The sequence below is a fragment of the Podarcis pityusensis genome, assembly GCF_964106645.2.
Source record: "Podarcis pityusensis genome assembly, chromosome: Z".
NCBI classification, from domain to species: domain Eukaryota; kingdom Metazoa; phylum Chordata; class Lepidosauria; order Squamata; family Lacertidae; genus Podarcis; species Podarcis pityusensis.
Window position 1 is genome coordinate 20837475 of NC_138044.1, and position 19869 is coordinate 20857343.

General features: G+C 45.1%; 2 protein-coding genes across 12 annotated transcripts in view; one reads left to right on the forward strand and one right to left on the reverse strand.

Annotated features, from left to right (window-relative positions):
• Window positions 1-1316: 1316 nt before the first annotated feature.
• On the forward strand, window positions 1317-8588 carry LOC308468788 (adrenodoxin-like). 2 transcript variants are annotated; one of them, XM_080991198.1, is made up of 4 exons: window positions 1317-1540; window positions 2975-3064; window positions 5653-5782; window positions 7897-8588. In XM_080991198.1, exons 1-4 carry the CDS (start codon window positions 1366-1368, stop codon window positions 8015-8017), a joined length of 516 nt encoding a protein of 171 aa, XP_080847324.1. In that variant the 5' UTR covers window positions 1317-1365; the 3' UTR covers window positions 8018-8588. The 2 variants fall into 2 exon arrangements, with proteins under 2 accessions (XP_080847324.1, XP_080847323.1); XM_080991197.1 differs by having other exon boundaries at window positions 1319-1541; window positions 2940-3064.
• Window positions 8589-13790: 5202 nt separating this feature from the next.
• The window catches only part of LOC308467961 (rho GTPase-activating protein 20-like), an 88936-nt gene continuing 82857 nt past the window's right edge, over window positions 13791-19869 (reverse strand). For all 10 annotated transcript variants that reach the window (XM_080989745.1, XM_080989744.1, XM_080989750.1 and 7 more), the window contains 2 exons: window positions 19368-19485; window positions 13791-18416 (listed from right to left, as the gene is read on the reverse strand). In XM_080989745.1, coding sequence (XP_080845871.1) covers window positions 16801-18416; window positions 19368-19485 — 1734 coding nt within the window. In that variant the 3' untranslated portion in view covers window positions 13791-16800. The remainder of the gene's footprint in view (window positions 18417-19367; window positions 19486-19869) is intronic.

Sequence of the window (19869 nt, forward strand, 5' to 3'; positions counted from 1 at the left end):
CCTCTGCCCACTTTCGCCATGCATGATGGATGAATGGTCTGAGTTGGCACTTTCTTGTTTTGCAGAGTATTAAGGACATAAGAGCACAAGAGCTTGCTGGCTCAGAACAAAGGAGGCCCATCTTGCCCAGTATCCTAGTGACAGACCAGATGCCCCTTATGGGAAACCTGCAAGCAGGACATGAGCACAAGAGCCCTCTCCCCTCCTGTGGGTTCCAGAAACTGGTATTCAGAGCACTGCTGCCTCTGACCACTGAGAAAGCGCACAGCTGCCATGGCCAGTTGCCGTTGACAGCCTCTTCCTCCTCCTAGTCCAATCCTCTTTTAAATCCCTCTAGCTTGGTGCATGTACACCAAACATAATAAATAAAAACGGACTCCCCCATTCCCCTTCCAAGGGCCTCTGTCTTGTCCTGCCTTCTGAGCAACTATCTCTCAGATGACAGAGGAGAGGTCACTGCCAGTCCTATGGGCGTCCTTGGCAAAAGGGACACTGATGGACATTCATCTCCCACATCTTTCAGTTCAAGGTTTGCCTGTGAGATAAGCCACTTTGGATGGTTGAGGCACAGCGTGCAGGATGCTGCTTCTGATTGGGGAGCAGAAGGAGGCCAGGGACACATTTTAAAACTTGGCCAGTGAAAGACGTGCAGGCCTTGTGGCTTTCACCATCTGGAGTCCAGGAGAAGAGCTGGCTCCCCTGCCCGCCCTGTTTCTAAGGCAGCAGCAAGGGAGAGATTGATACCCTGCATGCACATGTGCCCAAATTTCATTCACAGCTACAACCAGTGATCCAAAATGGGATCAGGGATTTCCCTGGCCTCAAGGCAGACATCCCTCACAGTAACCCCACGTCCCTGAGATTGTAGCAAATAAACAGGTCACCATTTGTCTTGGGGACACAGCAGTTAGGTGAAGGTTTGCAGTGGTGCCCCAAGGAGACCAGAAAAGCAGGCAGCTCCTGCCCCTCCTTACATCCTTTGTTTACACCAAACTGCTGTGACCAATGCATATGATGGATCAGCCTTACTATGTAAGAGGGGGGGGGGGGACCCCTGGCTCAAAATTAAGCAAAGTGAGCTTTCCTCAACAGGCAGCATTCGTGCTGATGTAGTTTCCAATAAGTCAGAACAAATGAGGGATGCAAGTCTCATCACGACTGACACAAGCCTACGCATGTGACCCCATTTGCAACCCGCGTCTTTTGCAACCACAGTTCCCCACTCCCCCCGTGGGATGGGCTGGGAGAACGGTGCCCCCTCCCTCCCTCCCTCCCTCCCAGGGAGGCTGTCCCAACCCCTTCCCATCTGCACTTATATCAGCACTGCAGTCCTTGAAAGACTAGGAGGCATCAAGATTTGTCAGCATGATGTCTCGGAGCATCTCTGGGCTCCTCCGCCTTGGGCTATCTCAAGCACACAGGGCCAGAGCCCAGGTTATCTTTGTGACAACTGTTTGCAGTCCGGCACTGGCTGGCCTTCACCTGGGGAGATGCTTCAGTACCAGCCACAGGCTTCAATATGTCCCCACGGGGGGCACAGGGTAAGTCAGGATCTTAACTAAATTCTTTGCTTCCATTGGTCCCATTGGAGGAAGAGGGTGTGGATGCTAATCTCACTGAATTCAACAGGACTTGCTTCTGAGCAGACACATATAGGATTGCACCGTTAAGCCACCTTTCTATGTCTTTATGACGGGAGTGCCTTTGCTCCAGCTGTGAGGAGGTTGTAGCAAGATGCATGAATGACAATTTCTTTGAATACAGATATGTATGGAGCCTGGGAAAGAACAGATCCTTCCATTGGAACAACCTCGCCTCTCTACTGCTCATCTTTTCTTTTCTTTTCTTTTCTTTTCTTTTCTTTTCTTTTCTTTTCTTTTCTTTTCTTTTCTTTCTTTTCTTTTCTTTTCTTTTCTTTTCTTTTCTTTTCTAAAAAACAAATGAACAAAACTCTCCTGCCTTTCTCCCATATTGGATTCATGGTACCCACACATTCAAACTGAAAAACAGTATTAGATAGATGATAGATAGATAGATTCCATACGTTCCACTAAAGAATGACTGACTGTTCTATCACTCTAAAAATCATACCTCTGGAACGGGAATAAGGGTCTCCTAACAACTCTCAGCATCCTTAACAAACTGCAACCCCTAGAAGCCTTTGGGGGAGTCATGACTGCTTAAAATGGTATGGTGCAAATGGCATGTTGAATGCCTCTAATCTTTCTGCACAGATTGCCAGTCTTTAACCCTTCACACCTCTCTACCGTTATCTCAGGCTTTCACACTTGTGATGCAACAGGCCATGTGCAGCCTGTGCGGCAGCCCACCCATGGTTTGATAAATCTCCCTGCTTGGGACATGCTGAACTGAGAGAGGGAGATGGTCAAGGACCCAGCAGGACAAAACACTCGGCAGCTGCATTTGGCCTGGCAGGTTAAAACTTGCCTGGGCCTGCATCCTCTGTTGCTGCCCCTTAGGCCACAATCATACCACATTTAAAGCATGATGATACCACTTTAAACACCCATGGCTTCCCTCAAAGAATCCTAGTTTGTTAAGGGTGCTGAGAGTTGTGAGGAGGTCCCTATTCCTCGCCTAGAGCTACAATTCTCAGAGCTCCCTTGGAAGAGGTCTCCAACAAGCCATTTATAGGTGGGGATATTATTATTATTATTATTATTATTATTATTATTATTATTATTGGCTGCATCAGTATTGGATGTGAAATTGTTTTCATATACGTAATTGCTTTGCATGTGCTTTTATTGTACTGTGAAATCCCTTTGAGATGCTTCATAGGAAGCAAATGAAAACAAGACTTAATTACCGCCGCCACCGTCACCGTTGGGAGCATTTACTGCAACAATGATAATATTGATCTTTTCATGTCTGGAAGCATCCTAACTTTATTGAATGTGCGCTTCCCCCTCCCACAGATCTACTGAGAAAGTGAAGTTAAATTTTATTAACCGGGATGGAGATAAATTCTCAGTCACCGCTAAAGAAGGAGAAAGCTTGCTGGAGGTGGTGATGAATCAAAACATCGACATCGATGGCTTTGGTAAGTGATGTGACCCTTTCTCTTTCTTTAGCCTTAAGTCGTTTTCCGCACCTCATGCGCACTCCCATCACCGATTTGCTAAGTGGTAACACATGGCGCGAGTAATGAGCCAGACCCATCCTGACATTTCTTATGAAATGCTATATTCTGACGCATTTCTCCCAAAACCAGCTTAGATCCAAATTGATAAAAAGAACAGCCTAACTGTGTTTTAAGGCAGTAACATGTATACAGCTCCAGTTACTGTTTTTATTAATTTATTTCATAAAATGTGTATAGCACTTGGTTGTAAAAAAAACAACACACCACCTTCAAGTCGTTTAGAAAATGGAGAAAGCCATAAAACATAAGTAAAACAGGTAAAGGCAACAATTTAAATCATTAAAAAAAACATCAGCAATAAACAAAAATCAGATTAGAATACACATCAATGCTCTAGATATATAAGTAGTCTTGTCCAAACAAAAATGTCACACCAAAAAGAGCACAGCAAACGTGCTTGCCTGATATCAAGTTGCAGGGAGTTCCAAAGTGTATTTGGCAGGAGCTAGATACTAGTCAGGAGAAGCAATCTAGTTGTTGTTATTATCATCATCAATTTTATTTATTTATACCCTGCCTTTCCCCCTGAACCAGGATTCAAAGCAGCTCACAAAGATTAAAGCAAAGTAATTAACCCATAATATAATCATAAATGATGTAAAAACAAATATATTACAGTGTAGATAGGTAACAACAGCACAGCACGATTTAAAGGCCATTTCCTTAAAAGCAGTCAGTTGCTAACAGCATGCTGGAATCAAACACTATTTACTCTTCACAGCAGTCTTCTATAAATAAACTCAGTCCCCACTTTTCAGGCAAGCAGTCCATGCGTCAGGCTTTCAAAATGAGCCCCACAAATGGACGCCTCTCTTCTTATACTTTTCTCTCTTACCTTCCTGCTCTACCCCCACATGGTTTGGGTGGGTGGGAGACTCTTGTATTGTATGGTTCTAGCCAGATGGAACTCTGTTCTGGCCCCTCTCAGGTGTGCACCATTGCCATTCTAAGAGAACAAGGGAGGCGTTCACCACGAACGCCTCCCTTGTTCTCTTAGAATGGCAATTTTTCTAGAAAAAAACAGCACTGGTTTAGAGGGTCCAAGTGCCATGCAACGACCGACTTTCTTTTACTTTCCTTTTGACTCAGACCTGCAGCCCCTAATTGGACACCTCTGTAGCTGTCACACATGCACACCCACACCCACACACCATACCAGTGTGTCCAACTTATTTATTCAGATAAATGAACGGAAATAATTGCACAAGCAAAACCCACAAAGCTACCCCACTAGGTCAAAGATTCCCACTTTCTCTCAAGCACTATATGTGCCAATGCAAGTCTGTGTTATGTGGTCTTCCTTAGAGGCAGCAGGAGCCAGTGGTGGCACAGGGTTCAGGGTGTTGGACCAGGGCCTAGAAAAAGCCAGAGTTCAAGTCCTCACTCAGCTACAAAGCTCACTTGGATAGCTCAGTTGGTTAGAGCGTGGTACTGATAAAGCCAAGGTTGCAGGTTTGATCCATGCATGGGACAAGTGCATACTCCTGCATTGCAGAGGGTTGGACTGGATGATTCCAGCTCTACAGTTCTTTGATTCTATGACATTGGGCCAGTCACTTCCTCTCTGCCTGACCTACCACACAGGGTTGTTGTGCGGATTAAGTGAGGAAGGGAAAGAACTATGTATGCCACTTTGAGCTCCTGGACAGAAGGGTGATATATAAATGCAATAACAAATAAATGAAATACAAATCTGTTGCTTTCTCTGCCGGGGTGTAAGGAAGAAGAAAATGATGTGTTGTAATAAGGCAGATCCAGCAGGTGGCAGCAAAAGCAGGTGCAAGTGATGTACAGCCTACAAACGCTTCTTTTTCAGCAACCTCAGGGAGGGAGGGAGGGAGGGAGGGGGGCTATCCATTCATGATTTTAGCCAACAAACCTTATGGGATGTAGTAGCAACCCTCAGCAATTGCTCTTCAACTACAGTAATTTAGGTTTGGGGACACTGTTTGTGCACATTGTAATCTCTGACTGGTGACAGATTTCAGGGGTTCCAGCATTTACTCAGGGTTCTGTTTCCTTGGAATCAGGGTCAGCACAGACTGTGGTGTCTTTAGAATATCAGACCTGGCAAGTGTCCCTATTTTCCAGGGACCTCCCTGATTTACAGAAGGCATCCCGGTTTATGATTTGATGCTGGAATGTCCCGCTTTTCCTTAGGACGTCCCTATTTTCACAGGAGAAATGTTGGAGGGTCTGGAGTTATCCAACCCCCCGAGCCACCTGAAGGCAGCCCTGTATAGGGAAGTTTTTAAAATGTTTTATTATGCTTTTATATATGTTGGAAGCTGCCCAGAGTGGCTGGGGCAACCCAGAAAGATGTGTGGGGTATAAATAGTAAAATTATCGTTATGGATTGGAATGTCCCTATTTTCATCAGAGAAATGTTGAAGAGTATGTGATATATGTGTGCAACACTGTAGGTTCTTGCAGCAGATGACTAAGACAAGTATGTAGCATTGATGCTGATTCCTTTCCCCCCGAAGGGGCATGTGAGGGGGCCTTGGCTTGCTCCACTTGCCACCTCATCTTTGAGGGCAGCACATTTCAACAACTGGACCCCATCAGTGACGACGAGATAGATATGCTGGACCTGGCATACGGACTTACCAAGACGTAAGTATCCATACCCTGTTTCTAGACACTGCATATTTGCATGGTGAATTGAACTGCACAGGATCGAAACTCGAGATGGGGCAGAATTCTGCATCCTCAGAATCTTAGTTCTAGCCTTTTAAAAAGCAATAAGGAAATCCCCTTTGATTTCCTTTTAGTGCCAGCTGAAATTTTAGAAGTGGTTCCTCTCCGGGGAATATGGCAGTAAGAATACCTTTGTAGCTTGTGGAACCACTGGAAGCAAAATTACTTATGAAAAATGAGGAAGGAGAGGCAGAGAAACAGGGGGATGACCTTGGTGTTTCTTCCAAATCTACAGTTCTGTGATTCTATGAAGGTGGTAGTGAGGTTTACTGCCATGTAGGTGCACCAGTGGCATCATTATGGCACTCCTGCCAGTGTGTTTGCACAGTGCTGCTCCCTCCCCCATCTCAATCCTCCTACTTAGCAACAGTGATCCAGCTCCCAGGATGCTATTCTGGCAGCTCTGTTCCATCTGGTGACCTGGTTCTGGCGCAAGCAACAATCACAGAATTGCTGGAAGGTATCCTGAGGACGTGGGTGGCACTGTGGGTAAAACCTCAGTGCCTAGGACTTGCCAATCGTATGGTCGGCAGTTCAAATCCCTGCGGTAGGGTGAGCTCCCGTCGTTCGGCTCGCCAGAGCAGCTTCGTCACGCTGGCCACGTGACCCAGAAGTCTCCTCGGACGGCCCCGGCTCACGGCCTCTAGAGCGAGATGAGCACGCAACCCTAGAGTCGGACACGACTGGCCCGTACGGGCAGGGGTACCTTTACCTTTATCCTGAGGATAATCTAATCTAGGGTTGCCATACGTCTAGAATTTCCCGGACATAGCTGAGATTTGGCCCTTGCAGTCGGCATCTGGGATTTTAAATCGTTGAAATGTCCGGAAAAATCCAGACGTATGGTAACCCATGTCAGAAGTGAAGATTTCTGGCAAATTTACTTTAAAATAGCTCAAAATGTCTTCTTTGGCAGAAAGAAAGAAAGAAAGAAAGAAAGAAAGAAAGAAAGAAAGAAAGAGCAGCTTAACAACTTTGCCCCCCCCCAAAAGCGCAACAATTCTTGAGTCTAGATTTTCAATTTTTGAAATATGGCAACCCTAATCTAATCCAGCCCCTTGCATTGCAGGAATATGCAGCTGTCCCACACAGGGATTGAACCTGCAACTTTGGCATTATCATTTCCATGCTCTAACCAAGTGAGCTAGAGATTAAGTGGTGAGATTAATGATCAGTTGAAGCTTGAGTAAATAAAAAGGTTTGACTGGAACAGCTGAAGAGATTTTTTTCTTACCAGTACTTGTTTCCAACTAGAGGAAAAAGCATAGGACTATCAATAACTGTAACTGTAATTTGGTTACGTTGTTCAACAACAATTGAGACAATTTCCACAGCTAAAAGGTAAAAGTAAAGGGACCCCTGACCATTAGGTCCAGTTGTGACCAACTCTGGGGTTGCAGCGCTCCTCGCTTTATTGGCCGAGGGAGCCGGCGTACAGCTTCCGGGTCATGTGGCCAGCATGACTAAGCCGCTTCTGGCGAACCAGAGCAGCGCACAGAAACGCCGTTTACCTTCCCACCAGAGTGATACTTATTTATCTACGTGCACTGGTATGCTTTTGAACCGCTAGGTTGGCAGGAGCAGGGACCAAGCACGGGAGCTCACCCCGTCGCGGGGATTCGAACTGCCGACCTTCTGATCGGCAAGTCCTAGGCTCTGTGGTTTAGACCACAGCGCCACCCGTGTCCCATTTCCACAGCTACACATACACAAAAGCTTGCTTTCATTTGCCAAGTATATTTTTTGTCATTTTCATACTGCAAACTACCCCATGATCCTCGGATGAAGGGCAGCATATAAATTCAATAAATAAAGAATAAATAAAAGCAGCACAGCGTTGTTAAAAGCCCTTTCCTTTAAAATAAGTCAGTTCCCTAAGGCCTTTTGGAATAAAGCAGCCTTCAGCTGTTGGGCAGAAGCACAGTGGGGAGGAGCTGCTTCCTTAGGAAGTGAGTTCCGAAGCCAGGGAGCCAAGAAAACACACACAACAAAACCAAGAGATGTCTGGGTCTGTTTTTGTCCTTTATAAGGTCTCGTCTAGGCTGCCAGGTGCGCGTGAAGAATTGGATGGATGGCCTCACGGTCCAGGTCCCCACAGATGTGTCAGACATCAGGAGAGAACTGGAAGTGGAGAAGCAAACCAAGCAATAATAGCTGATACAGTGTTCTCCTGAATGCTCTTCCTGCAATGCAATCATTTCAGGCTTCATGTTTCTTGAACATTTTGCTGTTGCTTGCTTTTCCTTGTGACTTCTTGAGATGCCTTCTGTATTTAAAACCTGCCATGTGTACTGAAGTTTGATATTTGGCATGACATATGTGGGAACTGCATAGCATGCCCCTGATACTTAAATGATAGTCCTGGGGTCCTTATGTCTCTGAACCTCATTTTGCTGGTCTGTAATACATATGACGGTGAAATGGTTGCAACTTTTTGTTAACAATGCTGGTGATTCTTACTGTGAGCAATGCGGGGAACTGCCAAACTTTATCAGCTAAGGTGATGTGCATCCCAGTGTTGTGGTGTACTATGATACGCTTTTGAGCCAGTTCACAGCAGCCTTGGCTCTTTGACTAATCACAGAAACCCTGCGTCTGTTGCAGGAGGGACCAATAAATTGTTTCACTAAAAACCAACGTATATAAATATAATTTTAAAAGCTGGTGAGCTTTAGAAACCTTTCTGCTGCTTGTATCTATGACTAGTCCTCCTCTTTAATAACTGTTTGTTTCTTCATTGTGTGATTTTCACAGTACAGTTAATATGTTTTAGTTTGTTGTTCAATGCATTTTCCGTTTATGGTTAGCCACCTTGGGCAGCTTTCTTTTGGGAAGGTGGGATATAAATATTCTTAATAAGTAAACATCAAAATGTGGGTTTGAACGTGAAAATTATTATTTCACTGCAAAGACCAACAGCTTTTTATTATTTGCTTGTTTGCTGAGATATTCATATATTATTGATATGCTTTTCTAATAGGATTCCGCATCAACAAAATATAATCAAAAATGACACAATAAAGAAAAATCTCTGAAATACAAAAAAGTCTTTTAAAAAATATTTTAGATATCAAAGAATCAACCAAACAACAACAACATAAAACAATTCTATCCTCTCCTTCCGAGGTTCCTTTTATCCTCTCTTTTCCCTGCATTTTCTAAGTTCACCTCGTCTATCACAACAACTTTTATATACTTTATTTATTTCTTACTCTGCTGGAAGTCTTGCCATCCTGCTCGCTAAATTGTTTGCTTATAACACATTTCCATATATTCCATAAAAAAATATCCAGTCCTCTTTATATATTTAGTCATTTGGTTTCTAATTCTAGTAGTCATCCCTGCTAGCTCTGCATATTCTAACAGTTTAATGTGTCATTCTTCTATCATTAATACTTTATCTGTTTTCCATTTTTGCATTAATAGTACACGGGCAGCCGTTGTTGCACATAGAAACAGATTTCCCTCTTTTTTTGAGACTTCTGTTGTTATTAACCCTAAGAGCAATGCTTTGGATTTTTGGGAAAGGATTTTTAAAATGCTTTTTTTAGTTCAGTATAAATCATTTTCCAATAATTTTTAATTATGCTACACAACCACTACCCAGCATTCTACTCCATTCTACTCCATATTTGCAGAGCTTTTTTTATTTCTTTCCAAACCCGTACATAGTTATCACTAAAGATATTATGATTATTCACCATTAACCATATTTTCCAGGTGTTTTACTTTTCCCCCACTCTTTATATAATTTCGTTGGCCCACTCTTATACCCCCTTTTTTTTTAATTCCTTATATTTTGTGTCAATACCTCCAAAATCAAAATAAACAATAACGGGGACAATGGGCACCTTGTCTAGTTCCTTTCATGACTCCACCCCTCAGAAATAATGTTATTTACAATAATATTTGCTCGTTGTTCAGTACATATTGCTTCTATAGCCTTTCAAAATGTTTTCCCCAAATCCATTTCCCTCAGAACTCTTTTCATAAATAGCCAAGACACGTTGTCAAATGCTTTCTCCACGTCCAGAAATATCAATGCTGCTTGTTTTTCATTATGCACTTCTAGGTATTCTATTATGCTTATTATATTTTTAACATTAACTTTTATCTGTCTGCTGGGGGAAAAGCCTGCTTGGTCCATATGTATTATATCACTCATAGTTCTTTTAAGTCTATTTGCTGACACTGCTGTGAATAATTTATAATCGCAGTTTAGTAGTAAGATCAGACGAATTTTTTTTGGGATTTGTCATGTCGTCATCTTGTTTTGGTAGCAAGGTGATATAAGCCTCATTCCAAGTCTCTGGAGCTTGTCCTGTTTCTAGCACTTTGGACAGCTATGGACAGCTAACTTGTTCTGGAATTTTTGTAGTAGTCCACCAAGAGCTTTACCCAATTGGGGCTTTACCCAATTTCCCCTGACTTATCACCTGATGTACTGTATTTTTCACTCCATAGGGCGCACCGGACCATAGGGGGCACCTAGTTTTTAGGGGGGGAAATAAAAGGGGGAAAATTATTGTCTTGGCTTCCTCTTTAGCCACACACAACCTCTCCAGCTGGGAGAGGCGGCATGCGGCTTTGGCAGAAGCCAAGAAGTGCTCCGAAGGTTTGCAGATAGCTGCCTGAAGCCCGGGGAGCGCAGCGGGAGTTGGCATTGCACTCCCCGGGCTTCGGGCTGCAGACAGCTATCCGCAAGCTTTCGGAGCCTGGCAGGAACTCCCGCAACGCTCTGAAGGCTTGCGGATAGCTTCCTGAAGCCTGGAGAGCGAGAGGGGTCGGTGCGCACCAACCCCTCTCGCTCTCCAGGCTTCAGCGAAAGCCTGCATTCGCTCCATCGGACGCACACACATTTCCCCTTCATTTTTGGAGGGGGAAAACTGCGTCCTATAGAGCGAAAAATACGGTAATTCCAATTTCAAACCATTGAAACTGGCCTATTTAGTTGCTCTATACTTTCTCTTGAAATGTTGCCCAGCTTCCTTTCCTCTATATACCGTAGTTCTCCATTTGTTTGAGATCTTATTTTTCTTTCTCATACAAATCTGTGTAAAACCTTACAAATTCCTGTCTTATTTCTTTTGGGTCATTGATTACTCTTGGTCTACTCTTTTTGTTAAATTGCCAGGCCAGCAACTTTCCCGGTTTATATGCAAATTCAAAGTTATTTTGTTTTATAATCTTAAGACCACCAGCCTTTTATTATTTGTTTGCTTGCTTAATTATACATTTTACTACATTTACATTTTATCTGTCCTAAATCTTCCCGCATTCAGCTTTATTGGATGTCCCGAAGTTCCGGTGTTATGAGAGATGGAGAAGAACAACTCTCTCTCTCTCCACTTTCTCCAAGCCATGTACTGTTTTATAAACATATGGCCATCTGTCATGGATGCATTAGTTGAGATTCCTCCATTGCAGGGGGTTGGACTAGATGATCCTTTGGGGTCCCTTCCAACTCTTTGATTCCGTCATGTCGCCTCTCACTCACCTTTTCTCTAAACTAAAAACCTTTATTCACCTTTTCTCTAAACTAAACTAAAACATCCCAAAATTGATTTGTGTAATGGCGTTATGATATTGGTAGCTTTATTTTCAATTCCTTTCCGAGTGGAATTTGCCTTTTTCACAACCACCATGCACTGCATCAACATCTTCATCAAGCTCTCTGCAATAACCCCAAATTCTTACTCCGTCACCTTCAGTTTAGTCCCCATGAACATGTATATGAAATTAAGATTTTTCTTCTTTGCATTGAATTCTATTTGCTATTTTACTGTGTATTCATTCAGTTCCTTTTTTAACCAGGGCTTTGGATTTCGACTGTGGCCTTTCGGCATGGGTGGGATATTTTAATGCAGTTTATGCACATTTGCATATGTATGTGCTTGTTTTCTGTTTATTGTTACTTGTCTCAAGTTGCTGTGGCAAAAAAAGAAACTAATACATTTAATAAGTAATAATGCTATTGATTTGGGAGGACCTCCCCAAACCCTAGAAATTATTGAATAGTAGGATTTTAATAGGGATATGGATAAAAGTACAAGCTGCAGAGCTGTGCCAGACATGGGATACCTGGGCTGGTTTATGTAAACTAGCCTGGCTGGCCCAGAGAAGAACAAATCTGTAAACATGACAAAAGGTGTCGATGGGCCACCTGAGAGTAATCCTTTGGCCTGGGGAGACAGATGTTGCCAAGGTGTGTGTTTGAAGGGACAGGAAAAGACAGTTTTTGAGGAAGAAAACACTTCGGGAAGAAGGAGGAAGAGAAAAGACTGGGATCCACGTTGGGCAGGTTGGCTGAAGGCTGGCTGAGAGAGATGCCTTGGACTCCAGGGCTGCAATGCTGTGGAAGACAAGGGAACAAGCCCGTCTTGAGATGACAAAGCAGTAAGATCTAGACTCCCTCCATGCAGCCTGAAGGTGTAAATAGGTGACTAAACCATATTTTTTAAAGCCATGATAGTCTCCATCGTGTCTTAAGTCTCCTCAAGAACCACAGACCCTGGCTGAGTGTCCAGAACCCCATGGGTTCTTTCTACCGCTCAGCAGAGAGGGGGGGTGACACCCAACTTTTGTAATCTTGATTTTTAAACCCTTTTTTTTGGTGGGGGAGGGCACAGGGCACCACTGACCTCAGCATCTAAACAATGCGGGAATGGAACAATGCGACAAGCACAGGATTCTTGCAAAGCCCCATGAGGACTTTGAAAACCCTGAATATGAGTGGTGTATTAAGCATCTGGAGCAAATCTAGTTTCCACCTCCTGGACATGATCCCTCCACCACTTAGTAAACATGTGAGAATACGGCTCCCTAAATTATTTGTTGCTCTTTAATAATATGACAACAGTTTGATGGTTCATGTGCAGCTGGGAGGGGCAGGGGACATTCAGACCCTGCCAAAACTCCTTGTTTGGGCTGAAGTCAGGATGACTTTTGAGCCAGTTTGATATCTTTCTAGATTCTTGGAATACATATTTAAAAATTTCCTTCCAAAGAAAACTTAACTTTTCATTCTGTTTACTCCTATCTTGAAAACAGGGATTTGGAACATTTAGATAAGGAGATTCTTTCCCACTGTGAAGAATCTTCACTGCCCTCTTCGATACTGTGAATTGCTTCTGAAACATTTTAATGGTCCAAGAGCCTGTTAAATATTAAGAACAACCCAGGAAAAATATATATGATATTCCACATGTAATCAGGAAACCAAAGGTGGGGGGGGGGGATGCACTTGTTTGAACAGTGCAAAACACCCTAGGAACAGCTATATGTGGAATCATATAATTGTAGAGGTGGAAGGGACCCCAAAGGGCCAGGTTTGTAGGTGAATGTTAGCAATCAAGCATACAAAAGAGGTTTTGCATGGGGGGTATTGCAGTGGTGATTGGTGAACTATAAAAGGGAGTCAGGCAATGTTCCAGCCAAAGAGAGCCACTCTAAAGTCTTGATTTCAATGGGAAAGAGTTAAGCGTGATCTGATCTGTCCATGAAATCAGCAAGTTTTAATACGGTCTGGATTGTTGGGTTGCCTGCACCCAGACCACCCTGCCCACACACTTGAGATCTGCATCGAAGGTCCTCTTGGTGTGCCCACCCCCTAGGACAGTGCGGCGAGTGGCCTTTTCCCCATAGCTTTGGAATGCCATCCCTGTAGACCAGTGGTTCCAAAGTGGGGGGTGCCACCCCATGCAGGACGGTGGGATTCGCTATGGGGGACACTAAAAGGCAAGGGGGTAGCATAGGTCGTTGCTAGCCCTGCACCTCTTTAGACCTCCAGTCCTCCTAACTGCAAAACCATGAAGTGAGTAGGATTCTTTCTACTGCAACAATTCCTCTGTGGTCTCTAACAAATAAAATGTGTGTTAAAAGCCAGCAACCTTTTACTAAGCAGTGGACAAAAACGAGTAGGCAGTTTTGACAAATAAAGCTGTGCTTCTTTTATTAAATATTTTACAACCATAGCTTAGAAATCTAGAAGGAAACAATCTCTTTATCAGCTTTTATGTGCAAGAGAAATTGACAACAAAGAGCTTAAACTTGTACTCACAGAACAAACAAGCACAACGGGACACGACACGAATAACAGCAACATTATTTTTTTTTAATGATCGTGTATCAGCAGGAAAAATCTATTTCTTCCAGTTTAAACATAAGGACAGTGATTTCCACTGACTAAGGGAAGAGAGATCTTCTACTTACTTTTAGCTTCACTGAAAAATGCTCAAGAGCAGACCACAGACACAATTAAAGCTTCTTAAACCGGCAGTTAAAGCGAATAAACACTTTGTTTAAAATAGTGGCCCAGCTTTCTTTTCTATATGTCCCATTCAGGAAACCTTCTATAATGTTTGAACGAAACCTTGCTTCAAAACCTCTCTATCACACAACTCCTTCTGTCCCCTTAGCAAGGATGGCTCTCTTCTTTCACCGAAAGATGTGGTTCAGCTAGCAGGTGATGTATTCCTTGGAGGCCAGATCTGCTGTCCCTGTGGATGAGCCAGCACTGGCAGCCAGCATCCTTAAGCCTACAGCATTTTCCAGTGCACACAGGATCACATGATTTCACTTGGGGGTAGCCATCCATGCACTTCCCTTGGCAATGCTTGGGCTCAGACTATTCTTTTGTTTTTCCCTCCTGAAATCAGTGCAGGCTGTTCTTTGCACCAGGGTCAGCGCTACCCACAGCACAGTATGCCTAGTTTTTAAAAAACGCCCTAAGGTATTGCCAGACCTATTTGCCACCTGTTAAAATTTCATTTCAGATTGCCCTACCTCTGCTGCTTCTGCCCATTTTACTCTACATACAAATTTCCTTCTTTGCTGGACTATGGGTTCTGGGCTATGTGTAAATACCACCAAATCAGTTTTGATCTATATAGCCTTCTATGGCTCAGAAGGACCCCAATACTTTAAAAAACACCTTCCTCCCACACATGCCTGCCAAGATCCTGAGGTCAGCATAAGAGCCCCTCCTCTGTGTACCCCATCAGCAGCTGTCCAGAGAGCAGCTGTCCAGAAAACAGGCCTTTTCAGTAGGCCTATCAATGGAAATCTCTCCCTAGGGAGACACACCTGGCACTGACATCAGGGGTGTAGCAAAGGGGGTGCGGTCCACCCCGGGTGTCCCCACTGAGGGGGGTGACAAAATGGTGGGCGGCACTCACTGCAGGGCCTGCAGAGCGCCCAAGCCACGCGTCTCTCCTGGGAGTGACGCCGTGGCTTGAGCACCTGCAGCCTCCGTGCTGCCCCAAACAGTCTGCCTGCTACTTCCTCCTCAGCTGTAGGGTGGCTGAGTGGGAGGAGGCAGACTCCTTGGAGGCCCCGTGGTGTCCCTGTGGCCAACTGGCTCCGCCCCTGTGGATGACTGGCTCCACCCCTGGGCGCAGCGCACACATGTTGCCCCAGGAGCCTGATCGGCTTGCTCCACCGCTGACTGACATTGATATTTTTTGCCTCCAGGCAAAGATGTTCATTTCCCTCCAGTTATCTGGGAGGCACCCCCTTCTTTGGGGGCTTTTTTCTTGTGGTCATACCTATGTTGGAGGGAGAGGGAGAGGAATTGTTTTCATGGTCTGATTACCTTGTGCTGTGTATCTGTTTTAAACTATTAATACTGCATATTATTTTTGTTGCTGTTAGTTGTAAGACATTTTAAGACCTTTGTGCAAAATGACTAGTAAGTTCAAATAAATAATCATAACAACGACCAGTAACTTTGATGCATCAAAACACAGCTGGGGAGGGAGGGACCTTGAGACAGGACCTCATGAAGTAGCCAGAGTTGTAGAAAGTTGTAAATGACCCCAGCCTCCCTTATAAAGAAATCCGCAGAAGAAATTTTCAAGTTGGCGGTGCTGACAAGGGGAGATTTGGAGGTTACCGTATTTTTCTGTGTATAAGACTAGGTTTTCCCCCTTAAAAATAATGTCAAAAATCAGGGGGCGTCTTATAGACAGATACATCTCCCCCCGATTTTCTTAAATCTAAGTCCTCCAAAATAGGGGGCATCTTATACATGGGGGTGTCTTACAGACAGAAAAATACGGTAAGTGAAAACCCTGTGGACGAAAGGAGGGCCATTCTGAGTCATTTGTCCATTCTTTCAAAAGAACATTGCAAGAAAGAAATAATGTTCACATGAAGCACATGAGTCAAGGCAAGATGAAATGGGGATGGCATAAGTATGATCAACAAGCCACACGAAGCCTGCCAAGCCTGGGATACCTTCAGAGCTTCAGTAGGTCTTCCCTAAGAAGAAAGCAGCCAGCAGACCAAACCAAACTTAGCAGACCAGTAGCTTTCTTGCTTTGTCCCATGCTTGGCCACACCACATAGCTATTTCCACACGTCCTTGGGCGTCATGCCCAAGTTAAACACACAAACAATGAGAATTCAGAAATGGGGGGGGGGGGGATGAAATGAAATGTTTTTCTTTCGAGTTTCACCTAACAAAGTGATGAAAAGCAAAACAAAAAACAGCCCGGATTTCTTTTTGTTGTAATTTTTTCCCAATGTGATTGAAAGGGTCTCCTCAGCGTCCTTGTAGGCTTGCCATGACATTTGCATGGAGCTAAAACAACAACAACAAAAATCCTTTTGAGTGGCTCTGCTCCTGCCTGCTCACCTCTCTGTGCAAACTGGCATCTTCAGCAGAAAGCAGCAGGATGAAGCTTTGTATGTGTGGAGTACGGCTTCATGTTAGCAGACATCTGTTCCAGTCTTTTCTTCTGGGCAGGGAAAACACAAACACACAGAGGCCAAGGGAAAAGCTACAAATGACCACACTAACAGCCACTTGACACCAGCCCATGAAAACGAATATCTTCACATCTCAGCTAAGCATTTTAGAGGCACTTTCACAGGACTATCCTCCCTATGCGGAAAGAAAGCACAAAAATGCGCAAGGTGCAGGTGCTCTGCTCCTAGACAATGGTTTCTTCTGGAAACATTCGACCGCTGTGCTTCTTGGGCGGGGCGTTGGGGCGGGGCTGGCTTCTAAGCCACTCTGCCCTGTTGCGCAGAAGCTCACTCTCCACCGATTCTGCTCTCATCATGCAGTATTCCTTAGAGCTTTCCTGGTTGAAGTACTCCCGGACGGTGTTGCGGATGGAGGTCGGGAGAAAGACGCGGAGGTTTTGGCCGAATGTGCTCCGCTGGACCCTGGTGTGCCACCCTTCCTGCTCAGCTGGGTCCCCTGGGACTTCCACGAGGGGAACACTTTCAGAGATCTCCACCTGGGGTGACTGGCTCACTGATTCATGGTGGTATCTCCTTGAGGCAGATTGGAGGACCAAAGGAGTGTTTTGCCCGTAGAACACTGTCTGCGGAATATGAATTTTCATGCTCTGCAGATTCTTGGCTGTCTCCTCCTTGTTTTGCCCTACAGGAGATGCTGTTGGATAGCTCGTTTTAGGTGCCATGAATACGGTTATCTTGGTGCGCTTCAGGCTTTCTTGGCCGCGATGCGAAGCTTTGGGATGACTGATCTCAATGTGCTTCACAGATTTCTCCCTTTGCACTTGCGGTGCTGGCAGAGAACGGCTCTTGGTGTTAGGGAAATGACCTCTGAAGTCTGGCTTCACAGGAGTGCGTCCAAACATCTCAGCAGCTCCTGCCTCTTTCCTCTCTTCGTCCCAGTTGTCCTCATGAAACGGGCTACCTACGGGTATGAAGACCCTCGATGACACTCTGCTGCTGCAGCTTGGCTCTTGGTCATCCACCTGTCTCCCGCAGCAAGCGCCCACATTGCAAGGGCCCAGAGGCAATGGGGAGGTCAAGGGCTTGTGCCACTCCTTCAAGGATCTCTCTGCCATCTTAGGGGACAAGCCGTGGTGCTCGGTAGACGTCTCGAATATGAACGACGGGGTGGAGGCTTCAGTGGGGCTGAAGGTAGATGACTCTGAGCAGTACGAGAAAGCGCTCTCCAAGGAGCTCAGCGAGGAGGCAGATGTGGTGGTTGATGAAAGGCTGGAGAAGCTAGACGTGTTAGACAGGCACGACTTCAGAGGGTCAAGCTTCTTGGGCATGCTGGTGCTTGGGTAGGCCCCCCAGAAACTCTGCTTTCCTTTGCTCGGACCAGGGTTCAGCCCTTCATCTATGAGCTTCTGGCTCTCCATCTGCAGTTGCTGGAGCCTGCGGACGTAATCACTGTGGCTGTGCATGATGGTGGCATCACAACTGGATTGCCGGGCCACTGGCTCGTGGTCCTCAACAGAAAGCTGAGAGCTCAGGCAAACGCTGGGCTCCGAAGAGCACCGATTCCTTGAAGGCCCCAGTGAGCAGACTGGGCAGCGTGAGCAAAAGGATCCCTGCTCTCTCAGGAAGTCGCAGCTGTTGGAACTGGCGTGCCCAGCTTTGCTCTGATAGCAGGCAGTGATCTCGCTAAACAAATCCCAGTCCTCTTGATCATCATTGAGCATCAGTCCATCAAATGGGCTGAAGAGGCCTTCACCGCCTGCTTCCTGCACATAATGCTGATTTGCCCTTCCTTGGTAGGAGGGAGCACTTTCCATCTCATCTGAGGAATCATTGAGCTGGCCTGTGGGGATATGAGGAAGCCACATCAAGATAAATGTGCATCTGCTGTGCTCCTCAGGAATGCAAAGTGTGTGTGTGTGTGTGTGGTTTTTATTTCCAGCGCCAACACACAAGTGTCAAAATGCCAGCCCTATTTTAACCCCATTTAATTTGGATTTTAACCCCATTTTAATTTGGATTTGAGGAAAATTCAGTAAAGAAAACCTGTTGCCAACAACCCATTTATAATATCTCAGCTGTTCACAGTATTAAGAGCCCATCTGGGAGCACCTAATAACACAAAAAACAGCCCTGTTGGATCAGGCCAAATGACCCATCCAGTCCAGCATCCTGTTCTTACAGCGGCCAGCAGATGGGAAACCCACAAGCAGAAGAGCCCTCTCCCCACACCTTGTGGTTTCCAGCAACTGGTATTCAGAAGCATTTACTGCCTCCGGCTGTGGCAGCAGAGCATAGCCATCATGGCAGGTTGCCATCGATAACCTTGTCCTCCATGAATCCCCCTTCCTTAGGTCCACTGAAATCAATGGGACAAGTTAGGTTTTTTGGGGAGGTGGGGATTAATGGGGAAATCAGCTCTGCCACAGCTTGGTGCCCTTCTCCTTCTCTCTCTTTTCTCCACCAATCTAGATGGCTTTTAAAAAGGATTTGACAAAGTCGTGGAGGAGAGAGCCATCAATGGCTACTAGCCACAATAGCTATATTCTGCCTCTACAGTGCCTCAGGTCCTGCTTGCTGGTTTCCCACAGGCACCTGGCTGGCCACTGGGAGAACAGGTTGCTGGAGTGACTGGAGGAATCCTGTGGGCATAGCCAGTCAGGTGATTCTTTCTACTTTGAAATCCCCGGCCCCTTTCTGGTCTCTATTCCATTCTGGGATGTAATCCATCATTAGCATCCTGAGAAGGCGGGGATATTAAATGAACAGATATGTATGTCAGCCATGGTCTTACCTAGGAAGGCACCCGCACTCTTGGACTTCTCTTTCTCTGACTGTTGGAACAGTGTAGCAATGTCCCCTCCAAAAATTTCAGCTGAATTTTCAATCAGGAACTGCACCAGCCTGGCCACCTGTATGAAAGGGAGCAGTTGCCAAGGTAATATCTATTACTCTATGACTCTATTAAGTGGAGGATACCAGCTCTAGATGCTGTTCATGTGGCTAATTCCAACAACATGGTACTTGTCTGTTAGTTATTATGTATAATTATTCCAGTCTCTATTCTACTGTGCGATTAAGAGCTGAAGCACACAATCAGCAAACAAACCCATTTTGTCTCTGTGCAGGGGAAATTTGCATTAGATGTGAACAGAGGAGCAGCAGGGCTGGCCCGAGACATTTTGGTGTCTAAGGGCTTGTCCACATTTTCGCTTGTCCTGTGCCTAGAAAACACAGCCCCCAGTGGTTTTTCGTTTGTCCTGCCACTTCCCCTTGGAAAACCCACTGCTTACTGC

Coding starts and splice junctions, on each gene's coding strand:
- LOC308468788 (XM_080991197.1), top strand. CDS start 1,366: ATGATGTCTCGGAGCATCTCTGGGCTCCTCCGCCTTGGGCTATCTCAA. Junction 1,542..2,939: donor GTCCCCACGGGGGGCACAGG/GTAAGTCAGGAT, acceptor CCCCTCCCACAG/ATCTACTGAGAAAGTGAAGT. Junction 5,783..7,896: donor GCATACGGACTTACCAAGAC/GTAAGTATCCAT, acceptor GTCCTTTATAAG/GTCTCGTCTAGGCTGCCAGG.